Source organism: Colletotrichum tamarilloi (assembly GCF_030869305.1).
Source record: "Colletotrichum tamarilloi strain Tom-12 chromosome Unknown Scaffold_8.1, whole genome shotgun sequence".
NCBI classification, from domain to species: Eukaryota; Fungi; Ascomycota; class Sordariomycetes; order Glomerellales; family Glomerellaceae; genus Colletotrichum; species Colletotrichum tamarilloi.
Genome location: NW_026849391.1, coordinates 158,988 through 175,901, shown reverse-complemented (window position 1 = coordinate 175,901; position 16,914 = coordinate 158,988). Strand labels below are relative to the sequence as shown.

At 53.3% G+C, this 16,914-nt stretch overlaps 6 protein-coding genes across 6 annotated transcripts; 3 read left to right on the top strand and 3 right to left on the bottom strand.

Annotated features, from left to right (window-relative positions):
• Positions 1–1,034: 1,034 nt before the first annotated feature.
• Positions 1,035–1,918, bottom strand: CTAM01_03408 (chromosome segregation protein; the record flags this gene model as incomplete). The annotated part of the gene is made up of 2 exons (XM_060519444.1): positions 1,035–1,582; positions 1,690–1,918. 2 exons carry the CDS (start codon positions 1,916–1,918, stop codon positions 1,035–1,037), a joined length of 777 nt encoding a protein of 258 aa, XP_060385650.1.
• A 1,104-nt stretch (positions 1,919–3,022) lies between these two features.
• Positions 3,023–4,899, bottom strand: CTAM01_03407 (uncharacterized protein; the record flags this gene model as incomplete). Its single annotated transcript, XM_060519443.1, has 4 exons — positions 3,023–4,126; positions 4,186–4,514; positions 4,571–4,627; positions 4,689–4,899. The coding sequence occupies 4 exons, from the start codon at positions 4,897–4,899 to the stop codon at positions 3,023–3,025; spliced, it is 1,701 nt and encodes a 566-aa protein (XP_060385649.1).
• A 942-nt stretch (positions 4,900–5,841) lies between these two features.
• On the top strand, positions 5,842–7,825 carry CTAM01_03406 (uncharacterized protein; the record flags this gene model as incomplete). The annotated part of the gene is made up of 4 exons (XM_060519442.1): positions 5,842–6,116; positions 6,259–6,718; positions 6,871–7,443; positions 7,577–7,825. 4 exons carry the CDS (start codon positions 5,842–5,844, stop codon positions 7,823–7,825), a joined length of 1,557 nt encoding a protein of 518 aa, XP_060385648.1.
• Positions 7,826–8,342: 517 nt separating this feature from the next.
• CTAM01_03405 (SPX domain-containing protein) lies at positions 8,343–11,573 on the top strand (the record flags this gene model as incomplete). The annotated part of the gene is made up of 6 exons (XM_060519441.1): positions 8,343–8,451; positions 8,641–8,905; positions 8,979–10,146; positions 10,198–10,542; positions 10,598–11,375; positions 11,428–11,573. 6 exons carry the CDS (start codon positions 8,343–8,345, stop codon positions 11,571–11,573), a joined length of 2,811 nt encoding a protein of 936 aa, XP_060385647.1.
• An 802-nt stretch (positions 11,574–12,375) lies between these two features.
• CTAM01_03404 (vacuolar sorting protein 39 domain 1) lies at positions 12,376–15,744 on the top strand (the record flags this gene model as incomplete). Its single annotated transcript, XM_060519440.1, has 4 exons — positions 12,376–12,457; positions 12,519–14,945; positions 14,998–15,106; positions 15,159–15,744. 4 exons carry the CDS (start codon positions 12,376–12,378, stop codon positions 15,742–15,744), a joined length of 3,204 nt encoding a protein of 1,067 aa, XP_060385646.1.
• A 230-nt stretch (positions 15,745–15,974) lies between these two features.
• Positions 15,975–16,304, bottom strand: CTAM01_03403 (Gon7 family protein; the record flags this gene model as incomplete). The annotated part of the gene is made up of 1 exon (XM_060519439.1): positions 15,975–16,304. The coding sequence occupies one exon, from the start codon at positions 16,302–16,304 to the stop codon at positions 15,975–15,977; it is 330 nt and encodes a 109-aa protein (XP_060385645.1).
• Between the last annotated feature and the right edge of the window lie 610 nt (positions 16,305–16,914).

Sequence of the window (16,914 nt, the reverse complement as noted above, 5' to 3'; positions counted from 1 at the left end):
TGAATCATTCAGATCTTGCTGGACGGCTTCGGAGGGTCGAGATCCCGAGTCATGAGTGGCTCAGTCGACTGTGAAGAATGGAGCTAAGCCTCGGGCATTTCTGCTGCAGACAAGGGTGTGTGTGCTCTGGGAGTCTGGACTTGGTGTGGGTGTGTGTTCTCAGTTTCCGGCGGGATGCAGCTTTGTGTTGAAGGATTCCTAAAGTTTTGGTTTTGTTCGTTTTGTTCTATTTGGGAACCCGAACCGCAACAGAGGTTGCAGGTCTGCAGTTTGTGCTCGTGATACCGTGCTCCGTAGACGTGTAGCTGAAGGAAACATGAGACCAAGAGGAGGAGAAGTAGAAACTCAAAACGGATGCATTAGTTGGAATAAAGTTTACAGTTTGCTGGCGGAGAGGCTAACCTGCCACTGCTGCTATCGTGAAGCGGTGGAATTCTCCATTACCTGTGTTCTAAATTTCATAGTGCACAAATTTACGGATAACTGTGTTGAGATTGCACAAGTCATACATGCATGGTACAGATTCTGAAGTTGTCCGGGTGGTATATCTTGACCTAGAGAGAATACCCTCTATTTTATGCATCGAGTGCTGCACATGAGGGGACTCTTATGCACAGACCCGTCCAATATATGCAACTTGTGAAGGCCCTCAAGTTCGCATTGCTTCGACGGTCTGGACTCGGGATTCTGGACTCCCAGAGGCTGAAGCTCTACTACCATGCATGCGCCACCACAAGAATCACTCTCCTCGAGCGCTGTTTTCCCGATTTCACATGTTGGATAGTCATCGACAAAGAGACCCCAATGATCGAGAACGACAAGTGCGTTCCAGACTCGCGAAACATATCACATGCAATGCTGCTTCGGGACTGCTCCATACTTGCAATAGGCCTGTAGATAGGTGTAACACGTAAACCTGCGCCAAAGTGGGTATCCATTGAAAGAAAAGAAAGAAGAACGAAAAGAAAACTGTCATCGTGATCATCAGCCTCGTCAGTAAACAGAGACCCGGAGCCTCCCCCCCCTCTTCTCCATCAAGCCTTCATCGCCTCCACGAACAACTCGCGCATCCCCTTGAGCAGCACCGCCAGCTCCCTCGTCTCGTTAAGCTGGTCCAGCACCCGCTCCACCCTCTCCCGCTCCAGCTTGGGCCGGCAGTGCCTTACGTCGTAGTCCCGGCTCGCCGTGTTGAGCTCGAACCACGCCTCCCGCTCCCAGTCCTGGTCGTCGACGTACGTGTACACAAACTTGAGCCGGTCGTCCTTGCCCGCGCCCTCGATCCGCAAACCCAGGTTCTGCTGCCAGAACTCGAGCTCGGGCACGTTGAAGCGCGACTGCGCCTCGAGCTGCTTCGCGTGCGCCCGCTGCGCCGCCAGCCGGGCGTCAATCTCTTTTTGCGTCTCCTCGATTTGCTTCTTGAGCGCGTCCCGCGTCGCCAGGTGCTTGTCGCGCTCTTCCGAGAGCTGCGCGATCGCTGCCTGCATCTCGCGCGTCTCGGCCTTTTCTTTGGCTACGGTTTGTTGGTGGGTGCTCGTCTTGAGTTGGAGGATTTCAATGTCCTTCTTCTTCATGCGCTGGTCCTCTGCGGGTCACAGGATATGTTAGCATTTATTCTTCTTCCCCGATTCGCCGCCTTATCATGTCTCGAGTCCAATTCAGAGTGCTCTCCTTCCCTTCCCGCCGACGCACCTTGTAGTTCTGCCACGTTCATGCGGAATTCGTTTCGCTCCTCCAAAACGCGCTTGCGACCCTGTTCGATAAAGGCGTCAAACTTTGAGGTGAACTTGGTCATACGATCGCGAAGTTCTTCGAAGCCAAAGTTGGCGTTTGGCAGCGTCTCGGCGACGGACGGGGTCGCCATGAGCGACTGGCGGTTGATGCTGGCGGACAGCGACGATTCTCGAAATGCGGAAGACATGATGAGTGGTTTTGTTTCGGGGTGGCGATTTCGCTGTTCGGTTTTGCTGAGAAGTTGCGGCCGTCTGTGATTGATGCCGGGTTTACTGTGAATATCGTAATTGCATGTGACGTGTGGCAGGAAAGCAGGCAATGGTGGGATAAATTGGTTGTGGTCGTAATCTTTAGCTGTTTATGCAGCGCGTTGCTATGTCAACAATCTCCCCGCAGAAAATAAGGCTGATGACTAAGGGAAAGTGCTGACTCAGCTATGTCTCCGCAAGCGTCTACCATATCCCATCGGTTTACAGAGCACCATCCAACAATGGCTGTAATCCACGATGACTTTATTGGTCTGTTTTTATGCAAGATCCTCCAAAGTATCGCATTGCAGTCGTCTCTGCTCTGAGGCATTCTCTCCTGTGGTTTGTGCCTTTCGTTCCGTTACTCATCACACAGGTCAGCATTGATGGCGCAAAGCCGGAGGATGAAAATAGTGTCCTACGGACCATATATTGCGATGAGCAATCTGGCCGATAGGTCCTCAGTCGCTCATCAGGGAGACGCTGTCACCGAATGGTCTAGACGAGAACATGAAGCATGTTCTGACACGAAGGACCATACAGCCTCTGCCAACCAAGAGTGCATCAATGACTGAAAGGCCATATCTGCCCAAGGAAGATGGAAATGGAGTTCCTTTGAATCAAGAGTTCCTGCACCCATGACCAGCGGTACAAGTGTATCGATATGTTCTGCTACACGATTCTCCCCTTCGTATCGGCAAACACACCAGTTGATCCACCTCAGAATCCTAGGTGGAAGAAGGCATGCACTGTCTCGGAGCATGCCAATAGCCAGACTTGTTGATTCAGACACACTGCTTTCAAGAGTTCCAAAGATTCTATTTCAGTTTCGGTGTTCACATTCTATTGCTTGAGATATCACCACATATCGAGTGGCCCCGAGTGAGTACTTCTTAACGCTCCAAAAATTCAAGGCGCTTCTCTTGTCTCGGATCTCTAAAGCATACTTCAAATATGTACATGAAGTATCGAGCATCTACGGAGTAGAGGGCTCCGAGTCTCGTAGAACTCCCTCCATTACCCAGTAGTATCACGGACCTTATTCACTGCGTCATCTGGGCACAAAGTTTTCTCACCCTCTTCCCCTTGAAGAACAAGACGACCCCTAGCAAGCAGAATGCCGCACTCACCGCAGCATATATACCAAACGTCTTGACCGGCCCAATGTTGGCAATGTACGTCGTCGTGTGTTTGCTAAGCCCAAAGCCCACTAACCCACGCGTCACCGGCAGCGCGACGAGAATAGCGCCCGCGAAGCTCGGATGGCTATCGATGAGATACGCCGTCCCGACCGTGCTGACGCCCATCAGCACGATGAGGTAGCCGTCGACGACGGAGACGATGGCCATCCAGTGATACCGCTCCGGGTTCTTGAGCACGTACCCGTACAGTACAGTGAGGATCAGAGCCGTCACCATGGGCAGGATCCAGGCGATGAGTCGCTTCTCCGGATCGTGGACGCCGTGGTTGCGACGCGCCGAGGAGCGGATGACGTAGTCGCTCAGCCAGCCGATGAGGGGCACGCAGAGGACTGCGATAAGGACCTGGCCCAGCTGGATGAGGGATACCGATGTGTTGGCCCAGTTGTAGGGGGGTTTGACGAGGACTTCTGCGTACGTCATCTGGATCGAGACGTCGATGCCTTGGAAGAGCCCGTTGTTTATGGCGACCCAGAGGACGTGGGGGAATAGAAAGACCTGGCCTATTTGTTTCAGGCAGAGCCAACATCGGGGCCAGGTGGGCTTGTGCACGAAGACGCGCAGGTTCGAGGTGAAGGTGCGTTCCTTAAAGTGTTCCAGGTCGGCGGCAGGCCTCTCGTCTACTGTTGCGTACTTTGGCCCGGGAGAGCGGCTTCTGGTAATGGTGCCAGGACCGGTGTTTTGTACTGCTGGTAAGAGGTTGCTTCTGTCGGTCGGGTGGCTTCCCATGAACGCCTCGATGGGTCGGTCATATGCGGTTTCGGGGACGAAGAAGAAGGTGAGAACCATGGCTAGGCCAGAGAGGCCTGCGAAGAGCCAGTACCAAGATCTCCAGCCTAGAGCATCGGCCATGTACGAAGATGCGATTACGAGACTGGAGTTGAGAAGGACTTCGGCGGAGGCATAGATCTGAAATACGCGTGCCCTTTGATGGAGAAAGTAGATATCCTGAAGTAAACCAGAGTCAGAACATCTCACACCAGACTCGCTGTCCAAAGAGCTCATACCTGTAGGATAAGAAGAGCCAATGCCTGGCACTGAGCTGCAGCAAATGCTGCAACCATACGCCCGCCTAAGTGCCAGTAGTAGTTGCGGTTCGTTGCGCAGAGGACAGCGGCCAGGAAGAGTAGCACGTTGGATGCTAGGATGACGGGGCGACGGCCTATAGCTACGGCGATCGGCATCGACACCAGATTTCCGAGACCGAGGAAGAGGTTTGGAAATGTGAAGAGATTTGAGATCTGATCCGGTGTGATTCCATCACGTTGGTAGTCGGGCATGATGAACACAATGAGTGCGGATAGTGCGGTGATGAGGCACAGACCGGATATTGCGTCTACACGCATCTCGTATGAGTCAAGTCATTTCCCTCTGAAGTTCACGGTGACTTACACAGGACGATAATGCCTATGATGAGCTGTTTGTGCCATTTTGGTAGATTGAGAGGGTCTGCATTTGTTGTGAGTCGAGTGATTGAGACTAACATCAGAGAAGCAGATCATCACCATACCTCTGGGGTCCGCGCTTGGCGTGGGAATGAGAACCACTTGGCCTCCCACGGTGAGAGTAGCCGTCCCGTCAAAGAATCTAGGCCGCATCTCGTCCGGCTTTGGCGTACTCGTGACGTTGTTACCATCGTCGCTCTTTTCATAATTCTTTTCCACGTCCACATCCCCAACAGGCGGCTCAGCCGAGTTTGGCACTTTCTCTGGGGCGTCCATCTTTGGCAAGAGTCCGAGGGGAGAGCCCGGGCCAGCACTATATCTGAAGTGGATCACTTTTGTTTCCGTTTTAGGAAGGAGGCCGATCTCCACCCGGAACCTCTTCTGAGGTTGTCGCAACGTCGTACGAAGAGAGTGTCGAGCTGGTTTGGTGGTGAGTACGCATATGCCAACTTCTTTCCTCTTGTAGTGGAAGATCGTGTCATCTTTATTGTTTTGATTACTGAACCTCAACTACAACTGCCGCCTCACCGTTTCCTATCCCCCGCATCAGGGTAGCTTTCGTCGTCTGATAGAAACCCGCCGTTTCTGAGGGGTCGGTTTGACGTTTCCTTTCATGATCGAGAGATCCAAGTCTAGTAAAAAGTCTGTACGGCGTAGTCAGCCAAAGTATGAATGCGCGCTATACAACCCTTACTGTTGAGGCGGCGGGACATCGCGCACCTCGAGGGTTACACGATGGCCAGGACATGGTCTCCAGATTTGTACTCGACATGTGAAGCACCAGACGCAATGTTTGGTCGACTTATGCAATGCTACGCTGCTATAATGAGACCACTTTACAAGCTAGAATTTAAAGTTCGTACGCAACACTGAGGGGCCAATCTGATACGCCTCTCAACGCCAAGGGTCCTCCATGAAGCCGAACAGTCCGGACGTCGTTCAGACTCTCTGCGAGATGGGATTTTCCCTACTTGCCATCCCCCTTTTCGATGTTCTCACATTCGGCATAGAGTAGACTAAGCAGTGAGCAGCGGTGACAACGTATCGTGTTTCTCCTGCCTGAGTCTGCCGTATACAAGATTCTGGCCGAACCCAGTTTGCATACTTTCCCGGCCAAACCATCGCCGATTGTCAAAAGGAAAAGATCAGCAAACTCTTGCGACATTGACGGGGCTCTACGTCACGTCCGAACGCCCTGCCCAACAACGCAAAGAAAGTATGCCATCAAACCAGCTCGGCGCCGTGCAAGGCTCGCAACCTGCCGAAAAACAAGCCGTCGAGAGTTCAGAATGGCGGTCTTCGGACGACAAAACCCCAGAGGAAGTCACCTGCTTCTTAACGGAAGAGCATGAGGATGTGGAAGCAACTGCCGATCAACGCCTCGCGCCAAAGACGTCCCAACTGGAAAAGCGTGAACCCTTCGACCCGGTCTTGTGGTCGTCTAGGAAGAAGTGGACGCACGTCTTGGTGGTAGCGTTCATCACCTGCGTCACGTAAGTTGGCTAAATCTACCCTGCCCGCATGGTTGACATGCAGCGGCGCATGTTCTTGGGAAGAAGCTTTTCGCGCCGCTGCTACCGCGAAGAAAACTAAGACCAGAAACGCTAACGACAACGGCGCTTTTTCCCACTCCAGACCCTTGGCTTCTGCAGTCTATACCCCCGCGTTGGACCAGGTGATTGGCGACTTCAAGATCGAGGACAACCCCACGCTAGCGGACCTAACAGTTTCGGCCTACGTCCTCGGCTTCTCCGCCGGACCGCTGCTCCTCGCGCCGCTGAGCGAGACGTTTGGCAAGAAGCCCGTCTATCAGGTCTGCAATGTGGTCCTGCTCGCGTGCAACTTGGCCTGCATGGTCGCGCCGTCGGCCGAGTGGCTCATTGTCTTCCGGTTTCTGGCGGGATGTGCCGGCGCGAGCCCGATTACCCAGGGCACTGGGACAGCGACGGATGTCATGACCAAGGAGAAGCGTGCGCGCGCCATGTCGGTTATGGCGTTTGGGAGTGTTTGCAGTCCTGCGATTGGGTCGGCCCTCGGGGGCGCGATTGCCCAGGCTTTGGGATGGAGAGGTTGCTTTGGGTTTCTTGCTGTGATGGTAAGCGATCTTCTCTATAACACCCTCTTCGTGAGTATTGTTTAATGGAGAGAAACGGGTGTCCTGGTAGGCTCTGGCGAGGGCCAAGGGCTAAGCTTTGAACTTCCAACAACGTGTGTGAATCCTGGGTAGCATGCTGACAAGTGAGACAGGGCTTGATCAGCACTCTCCTGACTTATGGATTCATGTGCGAGACATATCTCCCGGTCTTGCGGCGAAAGTACGCTGTGTCAGGCAGTCTCGACGACCTCGAGATGGAAATGAGCGAAGAGAAAGCCATTGCTCCGAAGCAATCTCTCAGAAAGCTGCTCTTAAAGGCCGCGATCCGACCATTCTCTCTCATTTTGGAGCCGAGCATCCTGCCGGCTATCCTGGTAACATCGTTCTTCTACGGCCTCCAGGTGTGGTTGTACATTGACGTTCCGATGACATACAAGGCAGTGTACTCCTTCAACACCGCAGAAGCAGGATTAGCATTCGCGGGCATGGGGGTTGGCATGTTCACCGGCCTTCTCATCTTTGGGTTCCTCACCGACGTCGTCGTGAAGAGGTTGGCACGCGGCGGTGAAAGGCTGCCCGAGCACCGGCTCCCACTTCTCAACCTGGCATCCATCCTTGTCGTGGTCGGTCTGATCATCTACAACTTGGCTGCGAGGCCCGGGGTGTCCTACTTGGTGCCCCTGCTTGGAAACTACCTTATTGGCAGTGGATTGTTTGCCATCACTGTGAGTTCCCATATTGCAGTCCCAGTACTCTGTAGAGAGTCAGATATCTGGCCGGAGACCGAGCATCGGGGTCACGGAAACCGAGGTCCCCTGCGAGGAGATCCAACGACGACTGACTTAAGACTTGTTGTAGATGACTTCGGCTGTGTACATCATCGACCTGTCACCGCAGCACGCTGTTGCGTCGAGCGCGTCGCTTGCACTTTTACGATACCCCTCTGGAGCGTTGTTTCCGCTTTTAGAACATGCTTTTGAATCTCTCACCAGCAACAGTAGCGCCAAGTGGCTCATCACGGCCGCGTCTGTCTCCACCATCCCACTTGTGGTTTGGCTCCAGTACAACTGCGAGCGATTCCGGGTGAGACTCCGGGACTTATTGTGAGAAGTGGTGTATTATTGATACTTGTTGAATCTGTACCATTTAACAAATGATACCCTTGCGAGAAGCTTTTTATGCTTGGAAGTCAGCTTCGTTGGAAAGAATATTCTTATAAACGACGGATGTTTGTTTAGACTTGGTTAGACTTTGGATCTCGAAACATATTTTTTGGGCATTAGAGAGATTTGAAAGGGTAGATAAGGAGGTAGATGTCTAAAAACGAACAAATGGTATTTCACTTTCGCCGACAGAAATCAGGATGGAGGGGTGTTCAGAGTCGGGTAAGGTAGTGGGAAAGGTCACGGTAAGGTACATTGTGAAGGTTAGTGGAAGAAACGGTTATGGCCCTATCTCCAGTATCTCCATAGAAGCATATGCGAGTCACGTCACTGCCTTACATAAGCCATGGCGCAAACCTGGAGCAATCTGTCTGCTCCATCCGAGCGGCGAGGAACCAATGACATTGACACTATTCGTTTGGGAGACGGCAGCCCGTGGAACTGGATTACGCTAATCCCAAATGAAACCAATTATATCGTCACGCGGCTCGCACATCAAGCTGGGAAATAGGTCGACCAACGCTTTCCCCACGTGTTGCAGCCACCAGGAAATCGCGGGATGCTATTCAAGTAGCTTAAACACCATTTCGACCCTTTGAACCAGCTTCGCGATACCGATACCAATCGCCCGATAAGAAGTCGCACGCGACCCTTCTGCCACCATACCGCCCCCAGCAGATCTCCGTAATCCCTCCTCTACCCACCAAGCAGGCACTGCAAGCCCACAAGTCCTAATTGACCTCGATAAACCTTCTACAGGCCTTCGGGAACGGGGAGGGAGCTCCACCAACAGCAGCAGCAACTCCACCGTTGCTCAGGCTGAGAGCTACGAGCTTGCCGACTACAAAAACATCTCCGCTCAGAAGGCCGCAAAGGACCTCGAAGCCCGACGAGAAGAGAAAAAACTTTGGAAGAGAAGGTGGCTCGACGAGCAGGACGATATGAAGTTCTCACACAGCATCCAGTTTAATGCTGTTCCGGACTGGAGCAGTCATTACATTGCCTACAGCAACCTAAAGAAGCTGTGAGTACCCAATGCCACCTCTGGCCGCGCCATGTCCTGAAGACCTAAGTAGCTAACTAGATCTGCGTTGCAGTATCTACCAACTCGAGAAGACAGTCCACCAAACCTCCTCAGGCGACGCCGAATCAAGACCTCTTATCCGAAACGAAGAACCCGAAGATGTGTTTAGCCGTGCGCTCGGTGTAGAATTGGAGAAGATTTGCTCCTTCTACGTGTCCAAAGAGGGCGAACTTCTCGACGAGGTCAATCAATTATTGGGAGATGTTGGCAACCACTCTTCAGAGGACGACGAAAATGATGGCGAACCCAGACGTTCATTCGGCAGCGCCTCTCGGCCGGGACTTTCGGTCAACGGCAGGAGAACTTCCGTCTCGATCGATGGCAACATGGAGGATAGTGACGATGACGAGGACGATGATGAAACCACCGGCCTGACGAAGAGTCGCTCAAGCCTTGGCGGTGGCAGACGCAAGACTGCCCCGAATCTGGGGCACTCGGTCACTGACATGACTGCTTCAACTGATCTGACGCTGGGAAGATCGCTGCGGCGGTACAGCACGGCGAACGACGAGATCCCGGACCAGACCTTCCTCTACTCTTCGGGCATCATGCTCAAGAAGCGCATCATCAGCCTCTACGTCTCGCTCTGCGAGCTCAAGTCGTATGTGCAACTGAACCGGACGGGTTTCAGAAAGGTCTTGAAGAAATTCGACAAGATTCTCGACAAGGAGCTGCGGGTCAAGTACATGACTGCCAACATCGACTCCGCATACCCATTCAAGTCGGAAAACATCAAGAGTATCGAGGAGAACATCTCCAAGATGGAAAAGGCGTACGCCGAGATAGTGACTCAAGGCGACGAGGGACTCGCCAAGCGAGACCTGAGATCTCACCTCCGCGAACACGTTGTTTGGGAGCGTAACACTGTCTGGCGAGACATGATTGGTATGGAGCGTCGCGCAGAGGCTGCGAGCTTGGGCAGAGGGCTTCTGGGAAGGGATGGAGCGACGGGATCCAGGCGGTTGCAGGGCGATGATGAGCTTGCCCCAATCACCAAGGAGGTGGTTACTCCCGTGGGCCGTTTTGTCGTGCCCACGTGGGTTGCCAACACGCCTCTGCTCACTCTCCTGATCGCTCTAGGCGTTTTCCTCCTTCTCCTTTTCCTTCCCATCATGGAGAAGCCAGAGCAACAGAACTGCTTGGCGTTGCTTGTGTTTGTCAGCATCCTTTGGGCTACAGAGGTGAGTTCTCTCTGGATCGAATGCAAATGGTCGATGCTAACCTCAAGATAGGCCATCCCGTTGTTCGTTACGTCGCTTATGATACCCTTCCTCTGCGTCGTTTTGACTGTCGTTCGCTCTGAAGAAAAGCCCTACAGAAGGCTTGATGCCAAGGCCACCACAGCCTACATCTTCTCGGCCATGTGGACACCTGTCATCATGCTTCTGCTCGGTGGATTCACCCTGGCCGCGGCTCTCTCCAAGTGCAAGATTGACAAGCGGCTCGCGACTTTTGTCCTTAGCAAGGCCGGAACCACTCCGCGCACTGTACTCATTGCCAACATGCTCGTGGCGGCATTTGCCAGCATGTTGATCAGCAATGTCGCCGCACCAGTTCTTTGCTTCTCCATCATTGAGGTTAGTTTTCCCTCACCCCCTTACTTGTGGGAATTATCGCTGACTTGTGCCGCAGCCGATGTTGCGAACGCTGCCCTCAGAGTCAAACATGTCTAAGGCTGTCATCATGGGAATTGCGCTCGCCTCCAACATCGGTGGCATGCTATCCCCTATTGCCTCGCCGCAGAATGTTGTCGCTATTGGTATCATGAAGCCCGCGCCTACCTGGATCCAGTGGTTCTTCATTGTTATTCCTGTCGGCATCGTCTCGCTGCTCCTCATCTGGATCTTGCTGTTGGTTACGTTCCAACCGAGCAAGGGAACCACCATTGCTCCGATCCGCCCTGTGAAGGAAAAGTTCACAGGTATCCAATGGTTCGTCTCCATCGTCACGCTCATCACCATTGGCCTGTGGTGCGGTAGCCACCAGATGGAGTCCATCTTTGGTGACATGGGTGTCATTGCCATCATCCCCATCGTCCTCTTCTTTGGTATTGGTATCTTGACCAAGGAGGACTTCAACAACTTCCCGTGGACCATCATAATTCTGGCTGCCGGAGGTTTGTCTCTGGGCAAAGCCGTCAAGTCATCTGGTCTTCTGCACACGGTTGCTGGCGTCGTTACCAAGGAGGTCGAGGGCATGAGTCTCTACGTCGTCCTTGTCGTCTTCTCAGCCCTTATTCTCGTCATCGCCACATTCATCAGCCATACAGTCGCAGCTTTGATCATCCTGCCGCTGGTGTTTGACGTTGGCTCCAACATGGACGAACCCCACCCGAATCTGTTGGTCATGGGTGGTGTTTTGATGTGCAGTGCCGCTATGGGTTTGCCAACAAGTGGTTTCCCCAACATGAGTAAGTTTCTTCAACGTTCCCAATATCGGCAGATTACTGACCAACGATCCAGCTGCCATTATGAAGGAAGACCCGACTGGTCAGAGATACCTCCAAGTAAAACATTTCATCAGCCGAGGTGTGCCCAGCAGTATTCTCACATTGGTTGTCGTCGTGTCCTTGGGATATGGCCTCATGAGGGTCGCTGGGTTGGACTAAGGTCTTGTCTTTACGTGACCGCTACGTACACGCATTTGGTCATTGATTTCTGTATCGTATGTCTGAAAGAAGAGAATGCTGGGCTGCGTTTCCTTCGATTTGTTTCAAAAAGGGCGTAAATCCAAAGGATCTCCAAAGGGAAGCCTGCGGTTGGAACATAGACACCGGTTTACATATTATACTTGGCTTTTCCCTGGTTTCTGTTTGATAGCTTTTATTGCTCTTATTTTGTATGTAAGGTAGACTGGAGTAAGCGATAGAATGGTACTGCGAAGCGTTTACTCAGGCAAGGATCCGGATAACTTTGCAGTTCTCTGCTAAATACCTGAACTTCAGCTGATAACTATGATATTCAAGAGGAAAGACGTGAGATTCTGACGTAGAGAAGGTGAAATGATGTTAAAAGTAAGCTTCTATGCATGTGACGCCAACATGCTCTGCGAACCCCGGCAAGCCCGCCAACCAATCAGATGCTGTAAACAGCATAGGTTGAAGGAGGTGGAGACAGGTTGCTCCAGGTGGGAGGGTGGCAGTGGCACTAGTCCGGATTGGGCAGAGAAAGAGGTCATCGGCTCCCTTGTGGAGTCTTCGCCCTGACGTACCGCCAGACGGCGCACTTTCGCCCAGCCATACCCGAACCGATACCTGGAGCTCAACAATCTCTCACTCACACACACGCGCGCCGTCATGATCGCATCTTGAGGCTCTATTGTGACAGACCTGGCGCTCTCTCTACAAACTACCCTTCTAATGAGGATATAGTAAACACACAACATATCCGCTCGGTGAGCTGGCAGTCGCCATGCTTTCGGCATTCACAGCTCGGCCGATCATAGAGCTTAAGCAACGGGATAAGTCCAAGATTGAGACAATCCTCGCGCATGGTGCGCTCCTCTCGAGTCGCATAATCTCACTGTGACATCTTCATCTAATAAATTGACGTAGGCGATCGTGTTTTCGTAGGCCTCAACAGCGGAGCTCTTCGCATCTACCGTCTCAACGAGCTACCGCCTCCGTCGCCGACCCAGGCCAATGGCTCCTCTCAACCTACCACGGCGGGTTCGCAAGACGCAACCGAGACCAACACGACGACAGAACAGCCGAAGAAACCTACAGACCTACTGCGCGAGGTAGAAAAGTTCTCGAACAGGGCGATTGAGCAGCTCGCCGTAATCAAAGAAGCCAACACTCTTGTCTCGTTGTCGAACTACTACGTATCCCTCCACGACCTCGGAACCTATGAGCCTCTAGAGACTCTATCGCGAACGAAGAACGCCACCTGCTTTGCCGTCACATCAAACATCGTGAAAGATGCAGCAACCGGAATACCAGAGATTATAAGTCGCCTGGCGGTGGCTGTCCGTCGTCGATTGCTACTATGGAGCTGGCATGAAAGCGAGCTGAGCGCCGACGTTGGGGAAGTTACATTACCGGAATCGATACGAACCGTCACATGGGCCAGCGCGACAAAGATCGTATGCGGAATGAACGCGGGATACGTTTTGGTCGACGTAGTCACCCATGAGGTCGAGGATATCAACAGCCCAGGCTCTGCGGCATCAGGCGGGCAGGCTAGTCGTTTCGGAGCGGTGAGCAGCGCTGGAATGGGCTATATGGGCCTCGGAGGATACATGCCCAAGCCGCTCGCCGCGAAGCTTGCCGAAGGCGAGCTGCTGTTGGCCAAAGACATCAACTCCATGTTCATTACGGACGAAGGAAAGCCGGTTGAAAAACGACAGATTCCTTGGCAAGCTGCTCCTGAGCAGATCGGTTACTCATACCCATACATCCTGGCTTTGCAAGCTCCGTCAAAAGGCTCGCTTGAAGTCAGGAATCCAGAGACGTTGCACCTGTTGCAGACCATACCCCTTCCAGGGGCGGCGCAACTTCACTTTCCGCCACCTAATGTCAGTCTCGCTCACGCGGGTAAGGGGTTCCACATCTCCAGCGACCGATGTGTTTGGAAAATGGGGGCTACCGACTACGATTCACAAATCGACGAGCTGGTCGAAAAGGGCAAATACGACGAGGCCGTCAGCATCCTTAACATGCTTGAGGACGCCCTCCTCCGAAACAAGAAGGAGACTCTCCGAGAGGTCAAAATGCTCAAGGCTGAGATGCTTTTCAAGCAAAAGAAGTTTTACGACTCCATGGATCTTTTCAATGAGGACGATGTTCACGCACCACCTGAGCGAGTTCTCAAGCTTTTCCCACCATCCATCGCCGGAGAGATGTCTGCTTGGGCGCACGGAGCGCAACCGGATGAATCTGGTAGCGATGAGAAAGAGAGTGAGGAGGAACCGCAGCAGAAAACAAATGGAGACAAGCCCAAGGAAGATGCAGCGGAAACACCCGTATCCCCGGCAAAAGGAGGCGTTGGCTTTGCCAAGTTATTCATGGGTGCCCGCAAGACGGTGCAGCCAGATGCTGCCTCGATCATATCCAAGAAAGACACAATAGATGTCGAAGAGACTGGGAGCATCAGAAGCAAAGCCACCGAGAACCTGCCGCTTGAGGGCGAGGAGCTCTTAGCTGCCGTTACATCTTTAGCTGGTTATCTTGTCGGGACAAGAACGCGTCTACAAAGGGTCATCGACCCGAGCACCGGCAAGCTGAAACGGACAGATACCAATGGCTCCAACGAAGAGACCATGAAGAGCTTCATGTCTGGCTCGCATGACGACGAATCGGGGAGCCAGCTAGAGGGAGAGATCCGGAGGACGTCGCGAATTGTAGACACCGCTTTGTTCCGGACTTACATGATGACCAGGCCTGCTCTAGCTGGGCCCCTTTTCCGCCTCCCGAACTTTTGCGATCCAGACGTGGTCAACGAAGCACTGCTTTCACACAGCCGATACAACGAGTTGGTTGATTTCTTCAGCGGCAAGAAGCTTCACTCTCAGGCACTTGAGCTTCTTAAGCGCTTTGGAACTGCCGAGACACCTGATGAGGCTGCCCCGGGCTTGCATGGGCCTCAAAGGACAGTCATCTATCTTCAGACACTGCCGCCGTCTGAGATCGATCTCATCTTGCAATACTCGGAATGGACTCTGAGAGCGGATCCCAAATTGGCCATGGAAGTGTTTATCGCAGACTCTGAAAATGCCGAGACATTACCTCGTGGCCGGATCGCTCGCTTCCTGGGCGGGATCGATCCAGGATTGGAGGTGCAGTACCTGGAGCACATCATCTCCGAGCTTGACGAGTCAACTCCAGATTTCCACAACCGTCTTGTCGAGCTCTTTATCAAGCATTTGAAGGAGAAGAAACGCGACGATGAATGGGACGCAGAGATGGATCGTTTCGTGCAGTTCCTCAAGACAAGCAGCCAGTACAGCCTTAGCAAGGCGTTCAGCCTCATCCCTCGCGACGGTAAGTTGATGTCCCTCGATGGCTTGTCGCAGTAACAACTAACACGGTGAAGATCCTGCTTTCTACGAAGCTCAAGCCATAGTGCTGAGCAACATGGGCTCGCACAAGCAGGCACTGGAAATCTACGTCTTTAAGATGAAAAATTACGCCAAAGCCGAAGAGTGAGTACCGCATCCTTGGTAAGATATGACTGTAGCTAATCGCTCTTTTCAGGTATTGTAATATCGTACATAAGTCCAGAGACTCTAGGCCTTCGTCACCAGACCAGTCACGACGCCCGTCATCGGCGGATGATCCTGAGGATTCGGCTCCATCCATTTACCACACCCTTCTTTCGCTGTATTTGACCCCACCGTCACCCCACAAACCAGCACATGACCCGGCTCTCGAGCTATTGTCGAGGCACGGATCGCGTCTACCGGCAGCATCAACTCTCTCCCTGATTCCCGACGACCTTCCTGTTCGCGATCTCGAGTCATACTTCCGTGGCAGAATTCGGTCTGCTAACAGCGTCGTGAACGAGTCGCGCATCGTAGCTCGGCTGAGAGACACGGAACTGGTATCGACGCAGGCGCTCCTGCTCCTTGGCGACGGCATACCCGGCGGACAGGGCGGGCGCAACAGAAGGGTGACGATTACTGAAGAGCGGCTATGTGGCGCTTGCCACAAGAGACTGGGGCGAAGCGTGGTGTCGGTTCTTCCAGACAACAACGTGGTCCATTATGCGTGTTTTAACAAGGCAACGTCGCAGCGACCGCAAAGCTCTCGGGCAGGAAACTGGGCTCGAAGGTTTTCGTGATTGAGGGTTTGCAATAAACGGGCTGGCGGGCGGTAGTTTGAGGCGTGTGGGTGTCGTTGCTTGTGTTTTTTGTTCTTGGTACATATTGGTACTCGCATAGCCTTGGGTTTTTGAGAGCGGCAGCATGATACAGCAATACCCCGTATATAGGTGGCACAGAATGTACGATTGGCGCCGTGAAAGGTCAAGAAAGTTTTCATGCCTCCCTCCCCTTTGAGCTGCTTGTCGCTTCAGTCGTCTGAGGGGGGTGCCTCCTCGCCGTAATTCTCCTCCTCCAGCGCCTCGTCGACGGCCGACTTGGTTGCGGTGGTGCCACCGTTCTTTGCGGCCTCCTTGGCCTTGTCCTCTTCCATGCGGGCGGTGAGTTCCTTGTTGATGTGCTCCTGGGCGGCGTTGATGGACTTGCGCAGGGCGTTGAGGTAGGCGGACTTGTCGCCGGGCGCGGAGGATGGTGGAGCGGGGAGGGATTCGGAGAAGGTGAAGGGTTCGTTTGCGGGGGATTGGTAGGTTGCTGAGAAGTGTAGGGCCGGAGCGGCGGCGGTGGTGTTTGTGTCTGCCATTATTTAATGGGTTGGGGATGTCGTGGTCTCGTGGGTTGGATGGGCAAGGCAATTAGGCTTGGTAGGCTGTGGTTGCGTTGTATTGATTTAGACGATGCAAAAATAAGTGAAATAAAAGGTATGACGAAAATTGAGTGCGGCTCGTTGGGGTTGGCTTGGAAGGAACAATTGCCCCTCTTCGCGTCCCTCCATCCATTCCAGCTGGTCCCAATCCAATGTTGCGCTGAAGATGGAACCTGGAACAACTGCGGGGTTGATTACACTAAGTCAGCCCGCCTGCCGGCCCCCCTCAAGCCTCCTGATGACTGGAAGCCATGGATGCGCCGCCCAGGTCATGCCAGGGTCGCAACCCGCGGTGCGTCAGTGGTGGAAACAAGGGGGATGGGATCACGGCAGGACTATTAGGTGGGGGCAGAAGAAAAGGACTCGGGGGCAGTAATTAATTACGCTGGAACCTCACGGCTGGCTCGCCGCACAATGCGCCAGACTGTTGAGTACAGCAGTAGGCATCGTTCGTTGGTTCTGGCGGGCAGGGTAGGTGAGGTAGCATGGTCATCTGTTACATGGGAAATCTGACGGGAGCTGACCCGGATTTGGTCCGCGGGGGTTA